Raw genomic sequence first — 23,231 nt, 5'->3', positions numbered from 1 at the left:
AGAGCCAGTGTGCTAATTCTGCTCTGGGTGCTGATCCAAACTGGAAAGAACCCGTGCCACTCTCCAGGAGGATTATCCTATGTGTCTGGATCCCAGGGGTCCCAGTTACTCTGGGTGTTGGGGCAGATGTTTGGACTCACCTGTGATCTTGGGCATGTTAGAGCACTTGCGAGTTGAGCTCTCTCTGGGTGTTGTAGGAGTGGGTACAGAGCCAGCATCTCAGGTCTGCTCCAGGTGCAAGTTCAAAATAGAAGGCAGAACTTATTTTAGAAGTTGTAGTTAATTCATTTTTTGCTACTATGTTGTGTTCAATTCCATGAATGTATCAAATTTTCCTTCTATCACTCAGCTAAAATATAAGATCATGTGTTCCTATGTCAACAAACCTTGAAAATTCAATTGATTGAAGATCTCACAGCTTAGCAAGCAGATAAATACAAATTGTTTATAAAATCTTTATGATTATTTGGAATTTCATGCATCACAATTTGATCAGATTTACCCTCCCCATCTTCTCCGATTCCACCCCTGCCTCCTTAACCATAGTACACATTGTCATGTTCTCTCTCTCTCTCTCTCATGTATGCATGTATGCGCACATGCTCATGTGTGTGTCCTATAGTGTGGTCAGTATAACAGAGGCCACAGATTAATGAAAACTTTCCCATCTCCCAATGGGCTATCAAATTCCAATACTTCTCTTGTTATGGGGGTGGGGTCTATGTGTTTACTCTCCTTCTACACTAGGATTTTTGTCTGTCTTGAGCCTGCCCTCTTGAAATGCTCTGAATTAATATGTGCGTGGGCTCTATTGTGTCCAGAACTTAGCTTCCTTGGAAATATCCATCACCTTTGGCTCTTAAGCATTAACTTAAATGTGTCTTATTTGCTTCCCACTAACAAATCTTCATTTCATTCATGAAAGCGATAAATCATCCACATTCATCTCCCTTTCTCAGTAATTCAAAAAGAAAAACCCAAAAAGATTAGTAAAGAAAAATGTAGGAATTGACATCCCCTAAATTCTTTAAAAATATGTTTAAGGTTGAAAAAGGTTTTAAGTTTGTAATTCCTAGTAGGAAATCATTGTCTGAATGGCAAACACTAATGGCAAACCACTGTAAAATGCCTCAGCTGCCCTTGATGCAGAGGGTAGGGATTGTCTTCGAAGTGCCCCATCTCTCCCGATGAGGTCAGAGGTACACTGGTTTGTATTTTTTTTTTAACATCCAGTAAGTGAGCTAAGCTGTTCTTCATTCAACAAGGGCTTTGACATTATGATTGGCCTCCAAACTTGGCTGAAAATTTACTGATGAGATTCATAACCTTTGGGTTGCTTTGATATTTTGACAGATTTGATGGGTTCTGGGCCACATCCTGGAAAGCCACCATGACTTTTGGATTCTGCATGGATGCAAGAACCTCTGGATTGCTGAGGATTTCACTGAGTCCAGGCATTCCTGCTATTCCTGCAATTCCTGGCATGGCCCTTCCCATTCTAGCCATTCCCACAGGAAAACCACTGGAAAAGGGCCAAACTGAGATCTGATTGTCTTCTGGCTTCTTTTCTTCCCTTTTGGCTCTTTCATGCTCTTCTCCAGCCATTTTCATCCTTTCTATTCGTTCTTTTATCTCTTGCTCTTCACGTTTTTGCTCACACTTTCTCCAATGTTTAGCAATTTTTTGAGCTCGAGGTTGAACATCTTTCAGAATTGCACTGGCATCTTTGTCATAATCCAGTTTACAGGCAAGGGCAAAATCATGAGCTGCTCCTTCCAAGTGACCCAGGAGTCTGTGTGCTTTCCCTCTTCATCTGTATGGCTGAGCTGAATCAGGGTTTAGTTCAATAGCTCTGTCACAGTCTCAAATGACACATTTGGCTTCTGTAATTTGATGAAGACACTGGCTCTCTTGGCATACAGAATAGCCAAGCGAGGATTGAGCTTGATGGCATCTGTGAACAAGTCAATGGCTTTCTGGAGCTCACCATCATTAAGAGCTTCAAGGGCAGCTCCCTTCTTTTCATTTGCTTCATCCATCATCTCATCAGTTATCTCTACATTTTCATCTCCCGTTTCCTGAAGGGCATCAGTGTCTGGTTCAATTACACCTTCACTGTCAGTTTCTAGATCGCTCTCCTCATTCTATGGCTCCTCTGTCTTTATGTTTTCCTCTGTTGTCTTGTCTCTTTTTTTTTTTCTTCTTTGGAATTTTCTTTTGACTTAGCTCTATGAGTAGCGGGTAGTACTTTATCTTCCCTCCCCCACCCGCCGCCCCAAGATCTCCACCCACTCCCTCAGGAAGCGCACTTCCTCAGTATGCAAGATGCTCAGGTCCTGCCTACACATCTTCACGAAGGCCCGAAGTTCACTCACTTTGCGGGGACCCATGGTGGAGAGGCTGGAAGCTGCAGGCCCTAGGAGGCTGCGGAGGCCCGATGTCAGGCCTGGGAGCAGCTCAACCTGACCAAGTAGAAGGGCCTTTTTCCACTTCTTAATTAATCCTTGAGTCTTGAGGGAAGAGGAGTGTGATTTGTGTTTCTATTTAGGGATGAGCACTTTGAAACTATTGATTGGTGTTGGTTGTAGGTGCCAATAGTAGGGAGAGAAGCTCACCAAGATGCTTTATTTATCTGAAGAAGCAGAGGGGTACCATCTCTCCAGGAAGACTGATACCCAGCTAGCTCCAGTTACTTTATTCAAACATTATATAAGGTTAGTTGGACCTGGGAAAGGTTCCAGCTACCAAAGTTATTTTGCCCTTTATTGCTCATGAGAGCAAACAACTCACAAAAATCTCAGTCCCTTTTGACCATGGCTATCCATAATCAAAAGTATGAACTCTAGGTTTGGAGTGTCTTGGGACCAAGATTAATGTGGCTGCAAGCTCTCTTGTAGTGCCAAGTGTAGACTTTCCAGAGAGACAACATATCTTCAAGTTTCAAACAGCCTCATAACAATTTCTCAGCCTCTACTGATTGACCCAAGCATAGCAAAGACTTTGCTGAAACATTTCACTCAAAGCCAGACATAGAGGGTTTACTATACATTTGATTTAAAGACATATATTTATTAAAGCCAAACTTTAATATACATATCACTACATGAAGTGACGTGGAAACTTCTGGCTTCTTTAGAAAACCAGTTATGTCAAACAAAGTTCTGCTGGAGTACACACAGGAAAGGATGTTTTGCTATAGCAGACATGTAAAAGGACACATGATGTTCAGAGGAATATAAATCTGACAGCACAGACAATGAGAGCTTGAGCAATGGTTTGCTTTGCTGCTCCTCACTATTCTTTGCTAATAACACACATGTATTAGTTCACCTTACATTGTGTTGCTGAGCTCACCTTGTGATGACACCATAGATAGAATGCCTCAGGCTGGTTGGTGAACTTTACACCTTCTGGTTTGTGTGCAGTGACTGCCAAGTGGACTGGAATGCAGCTGCTGGTTCATATTTGGTGTTTGCTACTGGATTGTCCTGCTGATATTCTTACAGTGAAGATTGGACTCACCCCCAAAGAACTCTTTCTAAACAATTCTACTTCCCCAGTGTCCTAATACTTTTTCTTATCCAGTACATCTGGTAGATGAAGGGCTAGAGAGGAAGTTGAACACTTATTAAAGTAGATTGAGAAAAATTTATGCCTAAAATGATATTTATGCCTAAAACAACATTTTCTACATGTTGTCTGTGGGCCTCTGTGTTCATTGCTATCTACCGAAAGAAAATGCTACTTTGGTGAGGATCGAGGCATACACTGATCTACAGGCATTGCAGTATTCCATTAGAAATCATTCAATGCAATGTCCATTTAGTAAGATTGTAGTAATAGGTTTTCTCTTAGAGCTCATACCCTACCTAGCCACAGGTTCTCAGTCTGGTTAATAGTGCCAGGTATGAGTTCTACCTCATAAACTGGGCCTGCAATCTAGTCGTAAAATGGTTGCTTACATCCATAAATATCATGTCTGTACTACATCATGGTGTATCTCATGCCAGGCAGGTTGTTATTTTATTTCACTGGTTTCCCAACTGGGTGAACTTGACAGTCACTTTTCACCTCTAGTAGCATTTATAGCACCTCCCAGTGACATGAAGGCTAGCCAGTAGGAATGAAAATTCCAGGTCAGTACCCACTTCACTTATTTATATTCTACGACACAAATATATGTTGTTACCTTGGTTACTTTCCCATTGCTGTAATAAGACACCATGAACAAGGCAACATATAAGAGTTTTTGAAAGTTACAGTTTCAAAGTGCTAAGAGTCCATGACTGTCAACACCATTGTCTTCCCACAGTGCCTTGCATCCATGTGATCTGTGTTCTTTCTGGCAACAGGACACAATAATAAACTGATGCATAATTACTTATTGTTACATCCATATACCCTCATTAGAGAAGATTTTCTTCAAAGCAGATTTCAATTAACACAGAGACCCATAGCTGGTCAATGAGCAGACCGAAGAGACTTTGGAGGATCCAGTGTTGTGGGGAATCCAGCAGAGAAGACTACTCAGAGACAGATTTAAGCCAACTTTGGTTTTCTGAGACAGCTCTCTTTGCAGCACTGGTTGTCCTGGAACTTGTTTTGATGAGGCCGGTTTCAAACTCACAGAGATCTGTCTGCCTCTATCTCCTGAGTACTGAGATTTAAGGTGTGAGCCCATACCTGGTTTTTAATCACTTTTTTAAGAAAGTGAGAGTGAGATAGATAGATAAAGACAGACAGGCTCACACACACACACACACACACACACACACACACACACACACACACACGGCATGGGGAGGGAGAGAGAGAGAGAGAGAGAGAGAGAGAGAGAGAGAGAGAGAGAGAGAGAGAGAGAGAGAGAGAGAGATTCTATCAAAGTAGATAGGATCTGGGAGAACACAGAGAAGGAGGATGAAGATGATCAAAAAAAATTGTATGGACTGGTTTCTGCTTATGCCCTGGAGCTGACCCTGTGTCACAACTCTCCATACCCAAATCCTGATGGGAGAAAGCTGGTTTTCCAGGATTGCTGACATACCTGTGAGCACAGGTAAGACTACCACTTCTGCTCTGAGGGACCCACCCAGAACCCTCAGGACATAGGAACTGAGGAGCAGCCACAGGGTGGATCTTGCCTGGGGTTGAAGAGAAAATGGGGGAGATCTCCAGCTGGGTCCCTCTGGGAGAGAGTCCTTGGCTTGTTGGTCGACAGCTGACTTGGCTTGGTGGTGGCTGTGGCTGGGAGTACTGAGAGGCCACCAGAAGATCAGACAGCCAGGTCTTTACCTGAAGAGCTGCTGCATTGCTCCAAATTGTTGATCCCAATGAAAAGAGACAGCCCATGGTTTTAAAGCATTTATTGTCATGGTGGAGAGTGGAGATGAGTAATACTATACCCCACTTTCTCAGGTGGGCCTGAGGTTAAATATCTTTTGCAGGGAGGAGTTGCAGAACTTGTCTGGGAAGGAAAGCTTAACTTGCCAAGCCCTTCAGTCCTGTAGGTACTTCATTAAAATCGAGATCTGTCTTGGGCCTACATGACTTATGGTCTAACTGTGGATGGCCTTGGGGCATTGCCCTTACCTGACTGTTGGCCACAAATCTGTGGAGGGCTGAGGCCTCCAGTCACAAACCTGGTGTCTGGGAGAACAGCAAAACAACTCCTGTCTCTCAGGGTCATGGGAGTTTCCAACCTGTGCTAGACCAGGAACCAAGCTGCCTTTCACAGTCCTACAGGAACTAAAGCTGGAATTAGAAACAATAAAGAAGACCAGCACCGGGTCACCTTGGCACAGAATCAACGGACACCCCCACAGTCCCCAGAGGACTCTCCACGTAATCTTAGGATCACTGGTGAGTAGAACACAACATTTGTTCCAATCCAATTGAGATGGGCCTGTGACAGCAGGAACAAGGACACTAGAGCCCCTCCTAACCAGAGGCTCAGGTTCCTTTTGAACAGTTCTGGTTTACCTTGGTTTTGAACAGACCAGACAGCTCCATGGTCCTCAAAGGAGACACCACTTCCAGGCACTGTAACATGCCCAGTATCTTAGGACAACAGGATCCCAGGATAACAGTAGCTGGGTCACACCAGTATTTCAGGGTCTAAGAGGAAGCTTGACTGCCAAAAACTCTGACACACCCAGAATCTCAAGTTTACAGGAGCCCACAATCAAAGGATCACAGAGAAAGCTGGACTCTGAGGAGTCCTGAATCAACTGAGATTATAGGAAGGACAGGCTCCAATCATATATATTGAGGGCAGCAAGCCCTTAAGATAATCAGATGGCAGGAGACAAGCTTAAGAACAGAAGCAACAGAAACCAAGGTTACTTGGCATCATCAGAACCAAACTCTCCCACTGTAGCAAGTCCTAGATACACCATCACACCAGAAAAGCAAGACATGGATCTAAAGTCACTTCTCATGATGATGATGGAGGACTTGAAGAAGGAAATACAGGAAAACACATGTAAATAGCTAGAAGGCTTTAAAGAGGAAACATGAAAATGCCTTAGAGAGTTACAGGAAAACACTACCAGGATCTAAAAATGGAAGTAGAAACAATAAAGAAAACACAAAGGGAGACAACTCTGGAGATAGAAACCCTAGGAAAGAAATCAGGAACCATAGATGCGAGCATCAGCAACAGAATACAAGAGAAGGAAGAGAGAATCTCAGGTGCAGAAGATTCCATAGGGAACATGGACACAACAATCAAAGAAAATGCATAATGCAAAATGATCCTAACTCAAAACATCCAGGAAATCCAGGACACAATGAGAAGACCAAACCTATGGTTAATAGGAGTAGATGAGAATGAAGATTTTCAACTTAAAGGGCCAGCAAATATCTTCAACAAAATTATAGAAGAAAACTTCCCATACCTAAAGAAAGAGATGCCCATGAACATACAAGAAGCCTACAGAACTCCAAATAGACTGGACCAGAAAAGAAATTCCTCCAGACACATAATAATCAGAACAACAAATGCACTACATAAAGACAGAATATTAAAAGCAGTAAGGGAAAAAGGTCAAGTAACATATAAAGGCAGGCCTATTAGAATTACTCCAGATTTCTCACCAGAGACTATGAAAGCCAGAAGATCCAGGACAGATGTTATACAGATACTAAGAGAACACAAATGCCAGCCCAGGCTATTATACCCAGCAAAACTCTCAAATTACTATAGATGGAGAAACCAAAGTATTCCATGACAAAACCAAATTCACACAATATCTTTCCATGAATCCAACCCTTCAAAGGATAATAACGGGAAAACACCAATACAATGACAGAAACTATGCCCTAGAAAAAGCAAGAAAGTAATCCTTCAACAAACCAAAAAGAAGACAACCACAAGAACAGAATCCCAACTCTAACAACAAAAATAACAGGAAACAACAATTAGTTTTTCTAAATATCTCTTCATATCAATGGACTCAATTCCCCAATAAAAAGATACAGATTAACAGACTGGCTACACAAACAGGACCCAACATTTTGCCGCTAAAAGGAAACCTATCTCAGGGAAAAAGACAGATACTACCTCAGAATGAAAGGCTGGAAAACAATTTTCCAAGCAAATGGTCTGAAGAAACAAGCTGGAGTAGTCATTCTAATATCTAATAAAATCGACTTCCAACCCAAAGTTATCAAAAAAGACAAGGAGGGGCACTTCATAGTCATCAAAGGTAAAATCTTCCAAGATGAACTCTCAATTCTGAATATCTGTGCTCCAAATGCAAGGTCAGCCACACTCTCCTCAGTGATACCTTGGTCAAGGAAGAAATAAAGAAAGAGCTTAAAGACTTTTTAGAGTTTAATAAAAATGAAGCCACAACACACCCAATCTTATGGAACACAATGAAGGCATTCCTGAGTGGAAAACTCATAGCTCTGAGTGCCTCCAAAAAGAAAGTAGAGAGAGTGTATACTAGCAGCCTGACAGCACACCTAAAAACTCTAGAACAAAAGGAAGCAAATTCACCCAAGAGGAGTAGAGGGCAGGAAATAATCAAACTCAGGGGCGAAATCAACCAAAGGGAAACAAAAAGAACTATTCAAAGAATCCACCAAACCAGGAGCTGTTTCTTTGAGAAAATCAACAAGATAGATAAACCCTTAGCCAGACTCACTAAAGGGCATCGGGACAGCATCCTAGTTAAGAAAATCAGAAATGAAAAGGGAGGCATAACAACAGATCCTGAAGACATCCAAAACACCATTAGATACTTCTACAAAAGGCTATACTCAACAAAACTGGAAAACCTGGATGAAATGGACAATTTTCTAGACAGATACCAGGTACCAAAGTTAAATCAGGGTCAGATTAATGACCTAAACAGTCCTATATCCCCTAAAGAAATAGAAGCACTCATTAATAGTCTCTCAACCAATAAAAGCCAGGACCAGATTGGTTTAGTGCAGAGTTCTATCAGACCTTCAAAGAAGACCTAATTCTAGTTCTTCTCAAACTATTCCACAAAATAGAAACAGAAGGTACTCTACCCATTACATTCTATGAAGCCACAATTACTCTGATACTTAAACCACATAAAGACCCAACAAAGAGAGAGAACTTCAGACCAATTTCCCTTATGAATATCAATGCAAAAAAAAAAAGTCAATAGAATCCTCGCAAACCAAATCCAAGAACACATCAAAATGATCATCCATCATGACTAAGTAGGCCTCATCACATAGTCAGGGATGGTTTAATATACATAAATCCATAAATATAATCCACTATATAAATAAATTCAAAGACAAAACCACATGACCATCTCATTAGATGCTGAGAAAGCATTTGGCAAAATCCAACACCCCTTCATGATAAAAGTCTTGGAAAGAACAGGAATTCAAGCCCATACCTAAACATAATAAAGGCAATCTACAGCAAACCAGTAGCCAACTTCCAACTAAATTGAGAGAAGCTGGAAGCAATCCCAACAAAATCAGGGACTAGACAAGGCTTCCCACTTTCTTCCTACCTATTCAATATAGTACTTGATGTCCTAGCCAGAGCAATTAGACAACAAAAGGAGGTCAAGGAGATACAAATTGGAAAGGAAGAAGTCAAAATATTACTATTTGCAGATGATATGATAGTATATATAAATGACCATAAAAATTCCACCAGAGAACTCCTAAACCTAGTAAACAGCTTCAGTGCGGTAGCTGGATATAAAATTAATTCAAAGAAATCAGTGACCTTTCTCTACAGAAAGGGTAAACAGGCTGAGAAAGAAATTAGGGAAACAACACCCTTCAATAGTCACAAATAATATAAAATACCTTGGTGTGACTCTAAGCAAGGAAGTGAAAGATCTGTATGATAAGAACTTCAAGTCTCTGAAGAAAGATATTGAAGCAGACCTCAGAAAATGGAAAGATCTCTCATACTCATGCATTGACAGAATCCTGGTTTGATTAATTCCCATAACCTACATGGTGGCTCAGAACCATCTGTAACCAGTTACAGGGAAGCCAATACCCTCTTCTGAACGCTATGAGCACTGCATGCATGTGGTGCACAGATAACATGCTGGCAATATTTAAGCACACACCCATACACACGCACACACACACGCACACACAGAATACTAATAATAGTAATAATACTAGTAATTCTATTACTAATAATATAAAGAAAGACAAAAGAACCAGTGTAAGTACTTGTACCATATCAGATAATACTATAATAAGCTAGAAATAAGTAGCAAGGGAAATTGCACAAAGATTTGAAGACTGAACAATACAATTTTGAGTGAACAGTGGAACACTGCAGAAATCAACAGGGAAATGTAGAAATTTCTAGCATCAGATGATAATGGCTGTGATAATTTTCACATCTACTTGAAAACTTTTAATGATTTTCTAAATAGTAAAGTTTCCTTTCTGATGTAGTTCAACTTAGGAAAAAGCACATCTCAGACAGAGAATGAGCTCTTATTTACTTGGCTTAATCAATTGCCATGAGAATCACACTGTATCTGGGAGAGTAATGTTTTCCTTGGAGTGCATTAAAATGATGCCCAGTAAACAAGGTCATTGACACCATGGGAAGGGAGAGTCCTCCTATCCTGTCCCTTATTTAGTCATGGTTCCTGTGAGGCAGCCTTTCAAAGACACTTTGTGTCAATGATGCTTCATGTCCATGGAATTTACAATGCCCTGAATGAGGGTTTGTAGTACTCCACACTCAGAGCCAGAGGAGGTATGGCAACCTTCCCCTGTTTCTCTCTTCTCCCTTAGTCTACCATTCCATTTACAATACCTTATAGTACCTTACACTTTGGGGGTTTTGTTTTTCAGATGAGCTTTTCTCCTATTTTTCTGTCAAGCTAGGATATCCCTTTCTTATTTTTTGCACAATACTCCTCTTTGTCTTCATAAATGTATTTTCTTCTTTCATTTTTTATCCATGTATTTTATGTGTATGCTGGTTTTCCTACATGTATGTCTGTGACACACATGAGTGCAGTGCTCCAGGACCAGCAGGAGGTGTCAGATCCTCTAGAATTGGTCTTACAGGCAGGTAAGAGCCTCCATATGGTGATGGGAATTGAATCCAGGCTCTGTGGAAGACTGGGCAGTGCTCTTAACTACTGAGCCTTCTCAAGCCCCTGTTTTTTCCTTTCTTAATACTTTTGCTTCTGATCCAGGCAATGATTCAATCTCATGAGAGGAATGTCCATCTGAATTTTTACAGTTCTAAAATCTTGTGAAGGATGTTTCATTTTATAGAACTCTGCACATTTCTAATGTAATCTTTTAACAGGCATTAAGTCCAAGATTTTCCTAGCTGCTGTATACAACCTTAAATTCTGGTGCTGTGTCTTTTCTTCTGGACAAAGCTCAGTCTCTATGTTAGCATATTCTCTACCAGATAGTGGCTCTGACTTTGTTTTTACTGTATATGTCTGTTGCTTGCTATTCTTTTGCTTTTATTTCTTTAACTCCTTTATCTTAGATTTCATTTTAAATTTCCTCCTAAATATGCTGCTGTCTTCTCACATCTTTTATCTGTTTTACATATAAGAGACACAGGTCCAAGGTCATCTCCTCCCCTTGATGCCCTACAAGGTTTCTGTAACATATGCAGCTGGGTCCATGGGTCCATGTTTACTCTTAAGTTGGTGGTTTAGTCCCTTGAAGTTCTAGGGGTTGTTTGGTTGGTTGATATTCTTGTTCTTCCTATGGGGTTGCACACCCCTTTGAGCTCCTTCAGTCCTTTCTATAACTCCTCCATTGGGTACCCCTGCTCAGTCCAATGGTCCTCTGTATTTGCCAGTCTCTTGCAGAGCCTCTCAGGAGAGAGCTTTATCAGGCTCCTGTCAACAAGCACTTCTGTGCATCCACAATAGTGTCTGGGTTTGTTGACAATATATGTGATGGATCCCCAGGTTGGACAGTCTCTGGATGGCCTTTTCTTCAGTTTCTACTCCAGACTTTATCTCCGTATTTCCTCTTGTGAGTATTTAGTTCCCTCTTGTAAGAAGGGCCAAAACATCCACACTTTTGGTCTTCCTTCTTGAGCTTCATGTGGTCTTGGGTATTCTGAGCTTTTGGGCTAATATTCCCTCATCAGGGAGTGCATACCACTTTTGTTTTTTTGTGATTGGGTTACTTCACTTAGGATGAAAATTTCTAGTTCCATCCATTTGCCTGCAAATTTCATAGTCATTGTTTTTAACTGCTGAGTACTACTCCATTGTGTACATGCACCACATTTTCTGTATCCATTCCTCTGTTGAAGGACGTCTGGGTTCTTTCTAGCTTCTGGCTATTATAAATAAGGCTGCTATGAACATAGTGAAATATATGTCCTTTTATATGTTGGAGCATCTTTTAGGTATATGCCCAGGTGTGGTATACCTGGGTCCTCAGGTAGTACTATGTCCAATTTTCTGAGGAACCTCCAGACTGATTTCCAGAGTGGTTGTACCAGCTTGCAGTCCCACCAACAATGGAGTAGTCTTCTTCTTTCTCCACATTCTCACCAGCATCTGTTGTCACCTGAGTTTTGATATTAGCCATTCCTACTAGTATAAGGTGAAAGGTTGTTTTGATTTGCATTTCCCTGATGACTAAGGATGTTTGACACTTCTTTAGGTGCTTCTCAGGCTTTTGATATAACTATGCTGAGAATTCTTAGTTTTGCTCTGTACTCAATTTTTTAATAGGGTCATTTGGTTCTCTACAGTCTAACTTCTTGAGTTCTTCATATATATTGGATATTAGCCCTCTATCAGCTGGAGGATTGGCAAAGATATTTTCCTAATCCCAGTGTTGCTGTTTTGTCCTATTGACAGTGTCCTTTGCTTTACAGAAACGTTGCATGTTTATGAGGGGCCATTGTTGATCTTAGAGCAAAAGCCATTGATGTTTCTGTTCAGGAAAATTTCCCCTGTGTCCATGTGCTCGAGGATCTTCCCCACTTTTTTTTCTATCAGATTCTGTGTATCTGATTTTATGTGGAAGTCCTTGATTCACTTGGACTTGGGCTATGTACAGGGAGATAAGATTGATCAATTTTATTTTTTCTACATGTTGACTGCCAGTTGAGCCAGCACCATTTATTGAAAATTCTGTCTTTTTTCCCCTGGAATGTTTTGGCTCCTTTGTCAAAGATCAAGTGACCGTCAGTTTGTGGGTTCATTTTTGGATCTTTAATTCTATTCCATTGATCTACTTGCCTCTCACTGTACCAATACCATGCAATTTTTATCACTGCTGCTCTGTGGTACAACTTGAGGTCAGGGATAGATATTCCCCCATATGTTCTTTTATTGTTGAGAAGAGTTTTTGCTATCCTGGTTTTTTGTTATTCCAAATAAATTTGCAAATTTCAAATAAAATTTCATTTTAATTCTATGAAGAATTGCTAAAGACTAACCTCTATTGGGTCTCCTCTCTGTAGGGAATGGGTTTCTGGTTGCAAGTGAGCAAGGGTCTGCGAGAATTGACAGACACAAACACAAGAGAGTGTGGAATCTGAATGCATTTTTGTCAAAGTTAGCATCAGTTATATATAATACAGAAAACAAAGGAGTAGGATGTCACAGCAGGCAAGGTACATAGAAGCTATCTAACATAAAAAAAAGGAATGACTTCAAAGGACTAATAGGAACCTGGTAATGTTTATAGTAAAGATAAAACAGCCCTGCCTAGAGTCAGCTAATGACAGGTGAGGATTTCACACCCTAGTCATAATTTATGCTACTCCCTTGAGCCTTGTGAAAGCTAGCACCAGGGGGTTCTGCTCTAGCAGACTTTCTCATGAATAGTGCAATACCACAACCCCACCCCCCCTATTTCCTAGACCTTGGTAAATTCTTGCATATTAGAGTAACTTGGTTCTTTTAAGTATCTGTAGGGAATCTCCATTTGTCACAAGAATTCACCAACTTTCTTGTAATATGCAATGTAGTCTGCTATACCTGGCTGTAATGAAGATTCTAAGTATACTTTGCTAAGCTTGCCCTGAGATTTCTAACTCTTATCCAGTAAAATATTGTAACAAAGCATGTAAGACCCTCCACGATATTACAGGGACAAATCTGGGGCATTCTAACTATGGGAATGCCAAGGTTCCAGGAGGCTGTTTCCATGAAACTCTTTGCCTCGTGACTGCTTCCAGGCTTTTAGGCCTACCAAATAGACTTCACTGGAGTGGACATAGCAAAGAATTGAGTTGGAATTTTGATGGGGATTGCATTGAATCTCTAGACTGCTTTTTTACTATATTAATCCTGCCAATCCATGAGCATGGGAGACCTTTTCACCTTGTGAGATCATCTTCGATTTCTTTCTTCAGAGACTTGAAATTACTGTCATACAGATCTTTTACTTGCTAGTGTACGCTTTTTCCGGTTTATTTTTGGAGGCATGCATTTGACTTCACACTGTGTCCAATAAAATTGGGTATGTTGTACATTAATTTTCATTAAATTCTAAAAAATCTTTAACTTTGTTTTTTATTTCTTCCTTGACCAAGTTATTGAGTAGAGTGTTGTTCAGTTTCCACTTGTATGTGGGCTTTCTGTTGTTTTTGTTGTTATTGAAGATCAGCCTTAGTCTATGTAGGATCCATGCGATTACTTCAATCTTCTTGTATCTGTTGAGGCCTGATTTGTAACTGATTATATGGTCAGTTTTGGAGAAAGTACCATGTGGTGCTGAGAAGAAGGTAGATTCTTTTGTTTGAGGATGAAATATTCTATAGATACATCTTAAATCTCTCTGGTTCATAATGTCTGTTAGTTTCACTGTGTCTCTGTTTAATTTCTGTTTCCAAGATCTGCCCATTGCTGAGAGTGGGGTGTTAAAGTTTCCCACTATTTTTTTCTGTGAGGTGCAATGTGTGCTTTAAGGTTTAGTAGAGTTTCTTTTTATGAATGTGGGTGCCCTTGCATTTGGAGCATAGATGTTCAGTATTGAGAGTTTATTGTGATAGAATTTTCCTTTGATGAGTATGAAGTGTCCTTCCTTTTCTTTTTTGATAACTGGGTTGGAGGTTGATTTAATTCAATATTAGACTGGCTACTCCTGCTTGTTTCTTAGAACCATTTGCTTGGAAATTATTTTCAGCTGTTTACTTTGAGGTAGTGTCTGTTTTTGTCACTGAGGTGCTTTTCCTGTATGGACTAAAATGCTGTGTACTGTTTAAATATCCAGTCTTTTAGTCTATGTCTTTTTGTTAAGGAATTGAGTCCACTGATGTTAAGAGATCTTAAGGAAACGTGATTGTTGTTTCCTGTTATTTTTGTTGTTAGAGGTGAAAGTATGATTGTATGGCTATCTTCTTTTGGGTTTGATGAAAAATTATTTTCTTGCTTTTTTCTAGGGTGTAGTTTCCCTCTTGGAGTTTTCCATCTATTATCCTTTGTGGGGTTAGATTTGTGGAAAGATATTGTATAAATTTATTTTTGTTATGGAATATCTTGTTTTCTCCATTTATGGTAATTGAGAGTTTTGCTGAGTATACTAGCCTGGGCTGGCATTTGTATTCTCTTATGGTCTGTATGACATCTGCCCAGAATCTTCTGGTTTTCGTAGTCTCTGTTGAGAAGTCTGTTGTAATTCTGATATATCTTCCCTGATATGTTACTTGAACTTTTTCCCTTACTGCTTTTAATATTCTTTGTTTTGTTCATTTGGTGTTTTGATTACTATGTGACAGGAGGAATTTCTGTTCTGGTCCAGTCTGTTTGGAGTTCTGTAGGCATCTTGTATTTTCATGGGCATCTCTTTCTTCAGGTTAGGGAAGTTTTCTCCTACAATTTTGTTGAAGATATTTACTGGCCCTTTAAGTTGGGAATCTTCACTCTCTTCTATACCTATCATCCTTCGGTTTGGTCTTCTCATTGTATTCTTAATTTCCTGGATGTTTTGGGGTAGGAGCTTTTTGCATTTTACATTTTCCTAGACTGTCAATGCTTTCTATGGTATCTTCTTCACCTGAGATTCTTTATTCTATTGCTTGTATTCTGTTGATGATGCTTGCATCTATGAGTCCTGATCTCTATCCCGAGTTTTCTATCTCCAGTGTAGTCTCACTTTATGATCTCTTTATTGTTTCCCTCTCCATTTTTCAATCCTGGATGTGTAGTATGTGGGCCCGAGGCCTACATGAACTGGGTATTTCTGGAAGGCAGGCTGGGGCTGAAAGAGACTTAGACTGCGAGAAATGAATGATGAAGCCAAGACAAATTTTTCTGATCAATGCCCTTGAGTTTACTAAGAGAGTGTACTTATAAGGGGGAAGGCCCCCCATCCCCTCACCTGCACCCCCTGCCAGTCCATTCTTGGTGCCTGGAGCCATTCTGTCAGCATTTGTTCGCCAGGGTGTTGCTTATTCAGGAATGTCTCAGGAAGACAGGTTCAGCTTCTCTTCAGGTAGCAGAAGAGCAGGGAAGTTGTCACTTCAAAAGGAGCCAGTCAAGTCAGAAAGCTGCACAGCAGGTGGCCCCACCTCAGTGGCAACAAGGTCTGTGCCAGCCCGCTTCAGGCTGGGGGAGGCTACATGGATGGTTTTGCTTCACCTGTTTGATTCTGTTTTCCTATAATTCTTTAAGGGATTTTTGTGTTTCCTCTTTAAGAGCTTCCAGCTGTTTACCTGCCTTCTTCTCTATTTCTTTAAGTGAGTTATTTATGCAATTAAAGTCCTCTAAAGTCATCATGAGATGTGATTTTAAATCTGAATCTTGCTTTTCCATTGTGTTGGGGCATCTAAGACTTACAACGGTGGGATATCTGAATTCTGATAATGCCAAGTAGCCTTGATTTCTGTTGCTTAGATTCATGCGATAATCTCTTTCCATCTGGTTATCTCTGGTGTTAGTTGGTCTTGCTATTTCTGAATGGAGCTATTTCTTCCTGTGAGCCTGTGATCTTAGGTGTGTCATCACTCCTGGGAGACCAGCTCTCTCCAGATGGGATTTGGGTATGGAGAGCTGTGCCACAGGGTAAACTCCAGTGCACAGAGCAAGACTGGAAGGATCCTTTCCCCAGTTTCTCCACAGTTCCTGTATCCTTTGGTTTCCTGACAGGTCCCACTTTGGCCAGTTATTAGAGAAAAAGTGTTGGTCTTGTCTGTGAACTTAGGAATGACAGCACTCCTGGGAAACCTGCTTTCTCTGGGCAGGATTTGGTACAGAGAGCTGTGCCATGGGATTATCTTCAGGGCACAGTAGACTGGAAACCTTGTGTTCTTGAATGAGTTATGAGGATGGATTACTAAATTTACTCTCAAAATGCTTTATAGACATAATCTTACATTGGTAAAAATCTCTAAATTTTGGTATGAAATTGAATTATACTTTCTTATATTGGTGCAAAATTTATATACTGGTACAAGTTTAAAGCTTACATTGGTATAAAACTTTGTATATTGATACAAAATTTAAAATTAATGGCGTTACTCTTAGATAAGCATTGTGCCTATACAACTCATTCTTTAAGTAACTCAAATGTTGGTCCTGTACATTAGAAGATTTTGATTGTACTAGGGACTGGTGTCAAAGCTGAGGTTCATAGTGTGTATTTAGAATTCAGATGAGCACAGGGGAAAATTCTAATAGACAATGTCAGGATAAAATGGACTCTTGTGGAATCCATAGATATCCTCCAAAGAATAAAGGTTTGTAATTCAGGTAACAAAAATAATTTGATAAGTGTAGGAATGAGTCTAGAGTTAATATACAGCAACTCCACACACATACACCCAAATTCACAGAACATGGGTAACATAACAATGCTGTGAATATCAAGGTCAAAATTCATGCATCTTGTGTCATTGTCAGTCTCTGTGTAACAGTGGCCCTGAGAACTTTGTCTTTGTAACATGAATACAAAAGGACCTTCAAGTGTAAGTAGAATACAGACATTGGAATAACAAAATATACAAATCTTTGATAGAGTGGGTTTATTAATCAAAACCAACCTCATTGATTTGGTCACCGAATATCACAGAAAACACATTTTTGTGAAGATGTGCTCAATACTGTGGGACATGTAGTCTCATCCTGTCATTTGTGTTCTGCCTATTGTCTGCTCAGCTCTAAATTGTTAGCAAAATAAATAGATAAAATGAAATAAAATGCCTCAGAACATTGCTGTTCAGCCTGTAAAGTAGAATGAGAAGAAAAAGGGTCCCACATGAAAAGTCTAAGAATTTAATCTTTTTTTTTTAAAAAAGACTTATTTATTATTATGTATGTGAGTACACTGTTGCTGTCTTCGAATACACCAGAAGAGGGCATTGGTTCCCATTACAGATGGTTAAGAGCTACCATGTGGTTGCTGGGAATTGAACTCAGGACCTCTGGAAGAGCAGTCAGTGTTCTTAATCTCTGAGCCATCTCTCCAACCTAAGAATTTAATCTTCACAAAGCTGACAAAAATGTCACACAGTACTACATATGTGATAGAAGGAAATGTTGTCATAAGCATAAAAACACTGATACTTAGGTTAAAGAAAAAATATTCACTGATGAATAGAAATTCATTGGGTCTCAATGGATGTTTCAACAGTTAAAGACCATTAGCTGCATTTCCAGGGATCCAGGGTCTGATTCCAAGGCATGTATATAATACACAGACATTGCAGGCCAAATACTCATACACATAGAATAAATAACTTTTAAATTCCCATAACATGCAAATTTGGTTTTCACATAGGTCAACATATCCTTCTGCTTCAGGGAGTTTGGGTGGATTCGATCCTTTATTATTCTCAACACTTCATTCTATCCTCTAAGATGGTCAAGAAGCTCAGGAGTAAGTGCTAAAGTGTTATCTCTGTACCTAACATTGAAAGGAGTTGTACATTTCTCCAGTCGGTGGTGGTGCATACCTTTGATCCCAGCACTTGGGAGGTGAAGGTAGGTGGATCTTTGAGAGTTCAAGGCCAGCCTGGTCTGCAGTGCAAGTTCCAGACATGTTTATATAGAGTATCTCTGACTTGAAAAACCAAAAGAAGAAGCAAAGAGAAAGAGGAGGAGGAGGAGGAGAAGGAGGAAGAGGAAGAGAAGAAAGAGGAGAAGGAAAGGAATGAAAAGGAAAGAGTTGGACACATCATCACTTCTCTCTGCTCCTGAGATGTCAATCAGTATATTTTCTTACAAACATCATTTTAAAAATTGTTTTAAAATACAGTTCATTCATTTGGTACTCTAGACCTAACTAACCTGACCCACTTTAACATAATGCCTCCAAGTGACACCAACTTCCAGATCTTTCTTATATTCCAGTTTTGTCTTGGTGTGATAGGGAACTCATCACTGTTAATGTTGTATGTATACACTTTCTTCGTCAAACCTTATTTGAAGAAGTTGATAGATTCAGTTTTCATGCACCTGACAATAGTTAATATGTCAACAATCATGTTCACATTGTTAAAAGATATCATGTTTTCCTTTAGAGTACCCAATTTTCTGGACGATGTTGGTTGTAAGGCAGTTTTGTTTTCACTCAGAGTCAGCCGGGGTCTGTCCATCTGCACCACCTCTGTTCTAAGCACATTCCAAGTCATCACCATCACTCCCAGTAAATCTAAGTTTGTCTCCTGGCTTAAGCCAAGACTCTCTACATGGATTTTTTCTTCCTTACTTTGCTCCTGGATTATTAATCTATTTATCTATGGGTTTATGATTGACTTGGTAATAGCCAAAACCAATATGACTCTCGTTGGTCGTGGATTTTCACATGGTTACTGTCAAAGAAAGAAATTTGGGAAACAGAATTCAGAATGGCTTTTCAGCTTTCTCATTACTCATGATTTCTTCTATATGTCTGTCATGATGTACGCCAGCCTCTACATGGTTATTTTCCTATATAGACACCGCAAGACAGCCCAGCATCTCCACAACCCAAGCCTTTCCTCCCAGCCATCTCCTGAGCGCAAAGCCACTCACAGCATCCTGTTTCTGGTGAGCTGCTTTGTGTTAACTTATTGGTTGAACAACTTCATCACCTTTTATGGTTTTTATACAAAAGAAAGAAATCCAAGATTGGAGGCAATTAATATGATTTTAACAGCAAGCTACCCAACCATCTGCCCTTTTCTACTCATGAAGAATAATAAGGTTATTTTGCAATTCACCTCTTCATTTTCTGTTCTGAGAATGACCTGTTTTCAAAGTTCACTCCCTGGCTGAACTGAAACCCACACTTTCTTGGTGTTAAAACTATGTCTTAATGATTTTCCTGGAATAAAGTATTTGAATGTGGAGCTTGAATACCTGAAATTACATTAGTTATTTTTTTACAGTAGTTATAATTCAGACATTTTGCACATTATTAAAAATTCAGATAAGTGAGGGAGATAACTGAAGCCTAGCTTCTGCTGCGCTTGCGGCGCAGTCTACCTTAGAGCTACTTGATTATCAACGCACACATTTTTGTGGAGAAGCCTCGTGTGTATATTCAGCCATGGCACAACTCCAGGCACGTTTCTACAGCAAGAACAAGAAATACGCAGTGGATGATGTCCCTTTCTCAATCCCTGCCGCTGCTGAAGTTGCCGACCTTAGTAACATTATCAATAATTTGCTGGAGACCAAAAATGAATTCCACAAACATGTCGAGTTTGATTTCCTTATCAAGGGCCAGTTTCTTCGAGTGCCCTTGGTCAAACACATGGAACTGGAGAACATTTCATCGGAAGAGGTTGTGGAACTAGAATATGTGGAAAAGTACACCGCACCCCAGCCAGAGCAGTGCATGTTCCATAATGACTGGATTAGCTCAATTAAAGGGGCAGAAGAATGGATCCTGTCTGGTTCTTATGAGACTTCTCGGATCTGGTCCTTGGAAGGAAAGTCAATAATGACAATTGTGGGACATACAGATGTTGTGAAAGATACGGCTTGGGTGAAAAAAATACAGTTTGTCCTGCTTACTACTGACGGCCTCGGTGGACCAGACTGTTCTCTTATGGGAGTGGAATGTAGAGAAGAACAAAGTGAAAGCTCTGCACTGCTGCCGAGGGCATGCTGGGCGTGTGGATGCCATAGCAGTCGATAGCTCAGGAGCTAAGTTTTGCAGTGGCTCCTGGGATAAGATGCTAAAGATCTGGTCTACAGCCTCTACAGATGAAGAAGATGAAATGGAAGAAGCCACAAATCGACCAAGAAAAAAGCAAAAAACAGAACAGTTGGGACTAACAAGAACACCCTTGGTGACCCTCTTTGGCCACACAGAAGCAATTTCCTCAGTCCTTTGGTCAGATGCTGAAGAAATCTGTAGTGCATCTTGGGATCACACAATTAGAGTGTGGGATGTTGACTCTGGTGGTCTTAAGTCAACTCTGACAGGAAATAAAGTGTTTAATTGTATTTCTTATTCTCCCCTTTGTAAACGTTTGGCATCTGGAAGCACAGACAGGCATCTTAGACTGTGGGATCCCCGAAGTAAAGATAGTTCTTTGGTGTTGCTGTCTCTCACCTCACACACAGGCTGGGTGACATCAGTGAAGTGGTCTCCTACCCATGAACAGCAGCTCATCTCGGGCTCTTTAGATAACATTGTGAAGCTATGGGATACAAGAAGCTGTAAGGCTCCTCTCTATGATCTAGCTGCTCATGAAGACAAAGTTCTAAGTGTGGACTGGACAGACACAGGGCTACTTCTCAGTGGAGGAGCAGACAATAAATTGTATTCCTACAGATATTCCCCTACCACTTCCCATGTGGGGGCTTGAAAATGAATGGCTGAGAAGAGAAAAAAATTCAGATAAGTAATATTTTTCTTGAATACAAGTTCATGACCATAATTTTAATAATTTTAATATTTATTACCCAAACTATGACATTTTGTCCAAGATGAACATATGTCAAATATTTTGAACAATATTTTCTTTCTTGATAATTCTCTATTAAAATAAGTCTAATCAAAATTTTGAAATACCATTTGGAGCTTGGGTTATGTATTTTATGGTGTTTTCTGTTCTAAGAAACACCTTTTAAACATTGAATAAATGAATTTCCTTTTGTTAACTACCAACTACCACAAATACTGCTGTGGGTGGGACTCTTATGTGGAACAACAGGCAGTTATCCAATGGATGTCCTTGTACCATAGCTGACTTTGAGTCACCAATAATTATTTTTACTATTTTAGTATGTGTTTTGTTATTTCTTCCATATTTGAAATTATGACATAATTAGATTGGTTCCCCCTTATTTTCCTCCCTCCAGGCCCAGCTGTATATGCTTCTTCTTGCTCCCTTTCAAATTCATAGCTCCTTTTTTCATTAATTGTTGTTATATATGTGTAGCGGGGCAGGTATTCCTAAATTTATAAATGCTATCTTCTCTATGATGTGACTCGTATGTATGTATGTATGTATGTATGTATGAATATATGTATGAATATATGTATGTATTCATGGCTAGCCATTTGGTATTGAATAGCCCATTGTAATGTAAACAATTGGTATCTTTTTCCATAGGGAAGACCATTTCTCCTACTCTCAACATTCCTTAGTTAACTGTAGTTCTTTGTGTAGGATTGAGGCCTCCTTAAGGGTCCAACTGCATAAAAAATACTTCTTTTTGCAGTAGATGGAAACCATTACAAAAAACCCATGAGCAATGAAAATGCAGAATAGTGAATCCCAGTCCCAACAGATGTACCAACAAAACAAATCCTGTACCTAAAGCTCTAGGAAAGGGAAGAGGAACATTTTAAGAGTCAGAGGATCAGAGAATTTGCTGTGCAATTCATCTGGTAATGTCAGAGGCTACACCAATAGATCATCGCCAATAAAGCTGTTTTGGTTTGGTTTGGGTTTTTTTTTTTTTTTTTTTGATGATAGTATACTTTTTAAAAAATTAGACATTTTCTTTATTTACATTTCAAATGCTATCCCGAAAGTTCCCTATAGCCTCCCCCCCGCCCTGCTCCCCTACCCACCCACTCCCACTTCTTGGCCCTAGTGTTACCCTGTACTGGGGCATATAAAGTTTGCAAGACCAAGGAGCCTCTTTTCCCAGGGATGGCCAACTAGTCCATCTTCTGCTACATATGCAGCTAGAGACATGAGCTCTGCGGGTACTGGCTAGTTCATATTTGTCCCGAGCTAGTGCCTCGCCAGCAAGAACACACTCGGACAACTGGATTCTTCTGCAGCCAAGCTTTATTGCTTCATCAGGAGGAAGACCCCGAACCCCGGGCCTCTCACTCTTATCGAGTCTCAGCCCTCATCCACTCACACCAGGCCACTTCACCTCACCAGGCACGCAGCTTCAGCTAATCAGGGCAGCAGGGGCATATCTCCACCAAAATGGATTCACCAGTATCCTGGTGCACCTGTGCAGCTCTCACGATGGTTGTGGCTTATATTCAGGTGAGGAAGTCAGGTGCAAGTCATAAGACTTAGCTGCAGTCCCTGGCACCTTCTTGGGACTGCTGCCACACCCACTCCTCACACATATTGTTGTTCCACCTATAGGGTTGCAGACTCCTTCAGCTCCTTGGGTGCTTTCTGTAGCTTCTCCATTGGGGGCCCTGTGTTCCATCTCATAGATGACTGTGAGCATCCACTTCTGTATTTGCCAGGCACTGGTACAGCCTCATATGAGACAGCTATATTAGGTTCCCTTCAGCAAAATCTTGCTGGCATATGCAATAGTGTCTGGGTTTGGTGGCTGATTATGGGATGGATCCCCGGGTGGGGTAGTCTCTGGATGGTCCATCCTTTCGTCTTAGCT

General features: G+C 40.3%; 1 protein-coding gene and 2 pseudogenes across 1 annotated transcript; 2 read left to right on the top strand and 1 right to left on the bottom strand.

Annotated features, from left to right (window-relative positions):
• Positions 1-1,275: 1,275 nt before the first annotated feature.
• On the bottom strand, positions 1,276-2,390 carry LOC110288385 (putative protein FAM10A4; annotated as a pseudogene).
• Positions 2,391-10,153: 7,763 nt separating this feature from the next.
• On the top strand, positions 10,154-19,718 carry LOC110288386 (vomeronasal type-1 receptor 4-like). The gene is made up of 2 exons (XM_021154744.2): positions 10,154-10,231; positions 18,199-19,718. The coding sequence occupies exon 2, from the start codon at positions 18,726-18,728 to the stop codon at positions 19,674-19,676; it is 951 nt and encodes a 316-aa protein (XP_021010403.1). The 5' UTR covers positions 10,154-10,231; positions 18,199-18,725; the 3' UTR covers positions 19,677-19,718.
• Positions 19,684-21,511, top strand: LOC110288387 (ribosome biogenesis protein WDR12 pseudogene; annotated as a pseudogene).
• Positions 21,512-23,231: the final 1,720 nt, after the last annotated feature.

The sequence above is a fragment of the Mus caroli genome, unplaced genomic scaffold, assembly GCF_978045245.1.
Source record: "Mus caroli unplaced genomic scaffold, Mus_caroli_1 scaffold_8, whole genome shotgun sequence".
Taxonomy (NCBI): Eukaryota; Metazoa; Chordata; class Mammalia; order Rodentia; family Muridae; genus Mus; species Mus caroli.
The sequence above is the reverse complement of the archived record's forward strand: the minus strand, read 5'-3'. Positions and strand labels throughout refer to the sequence as shown.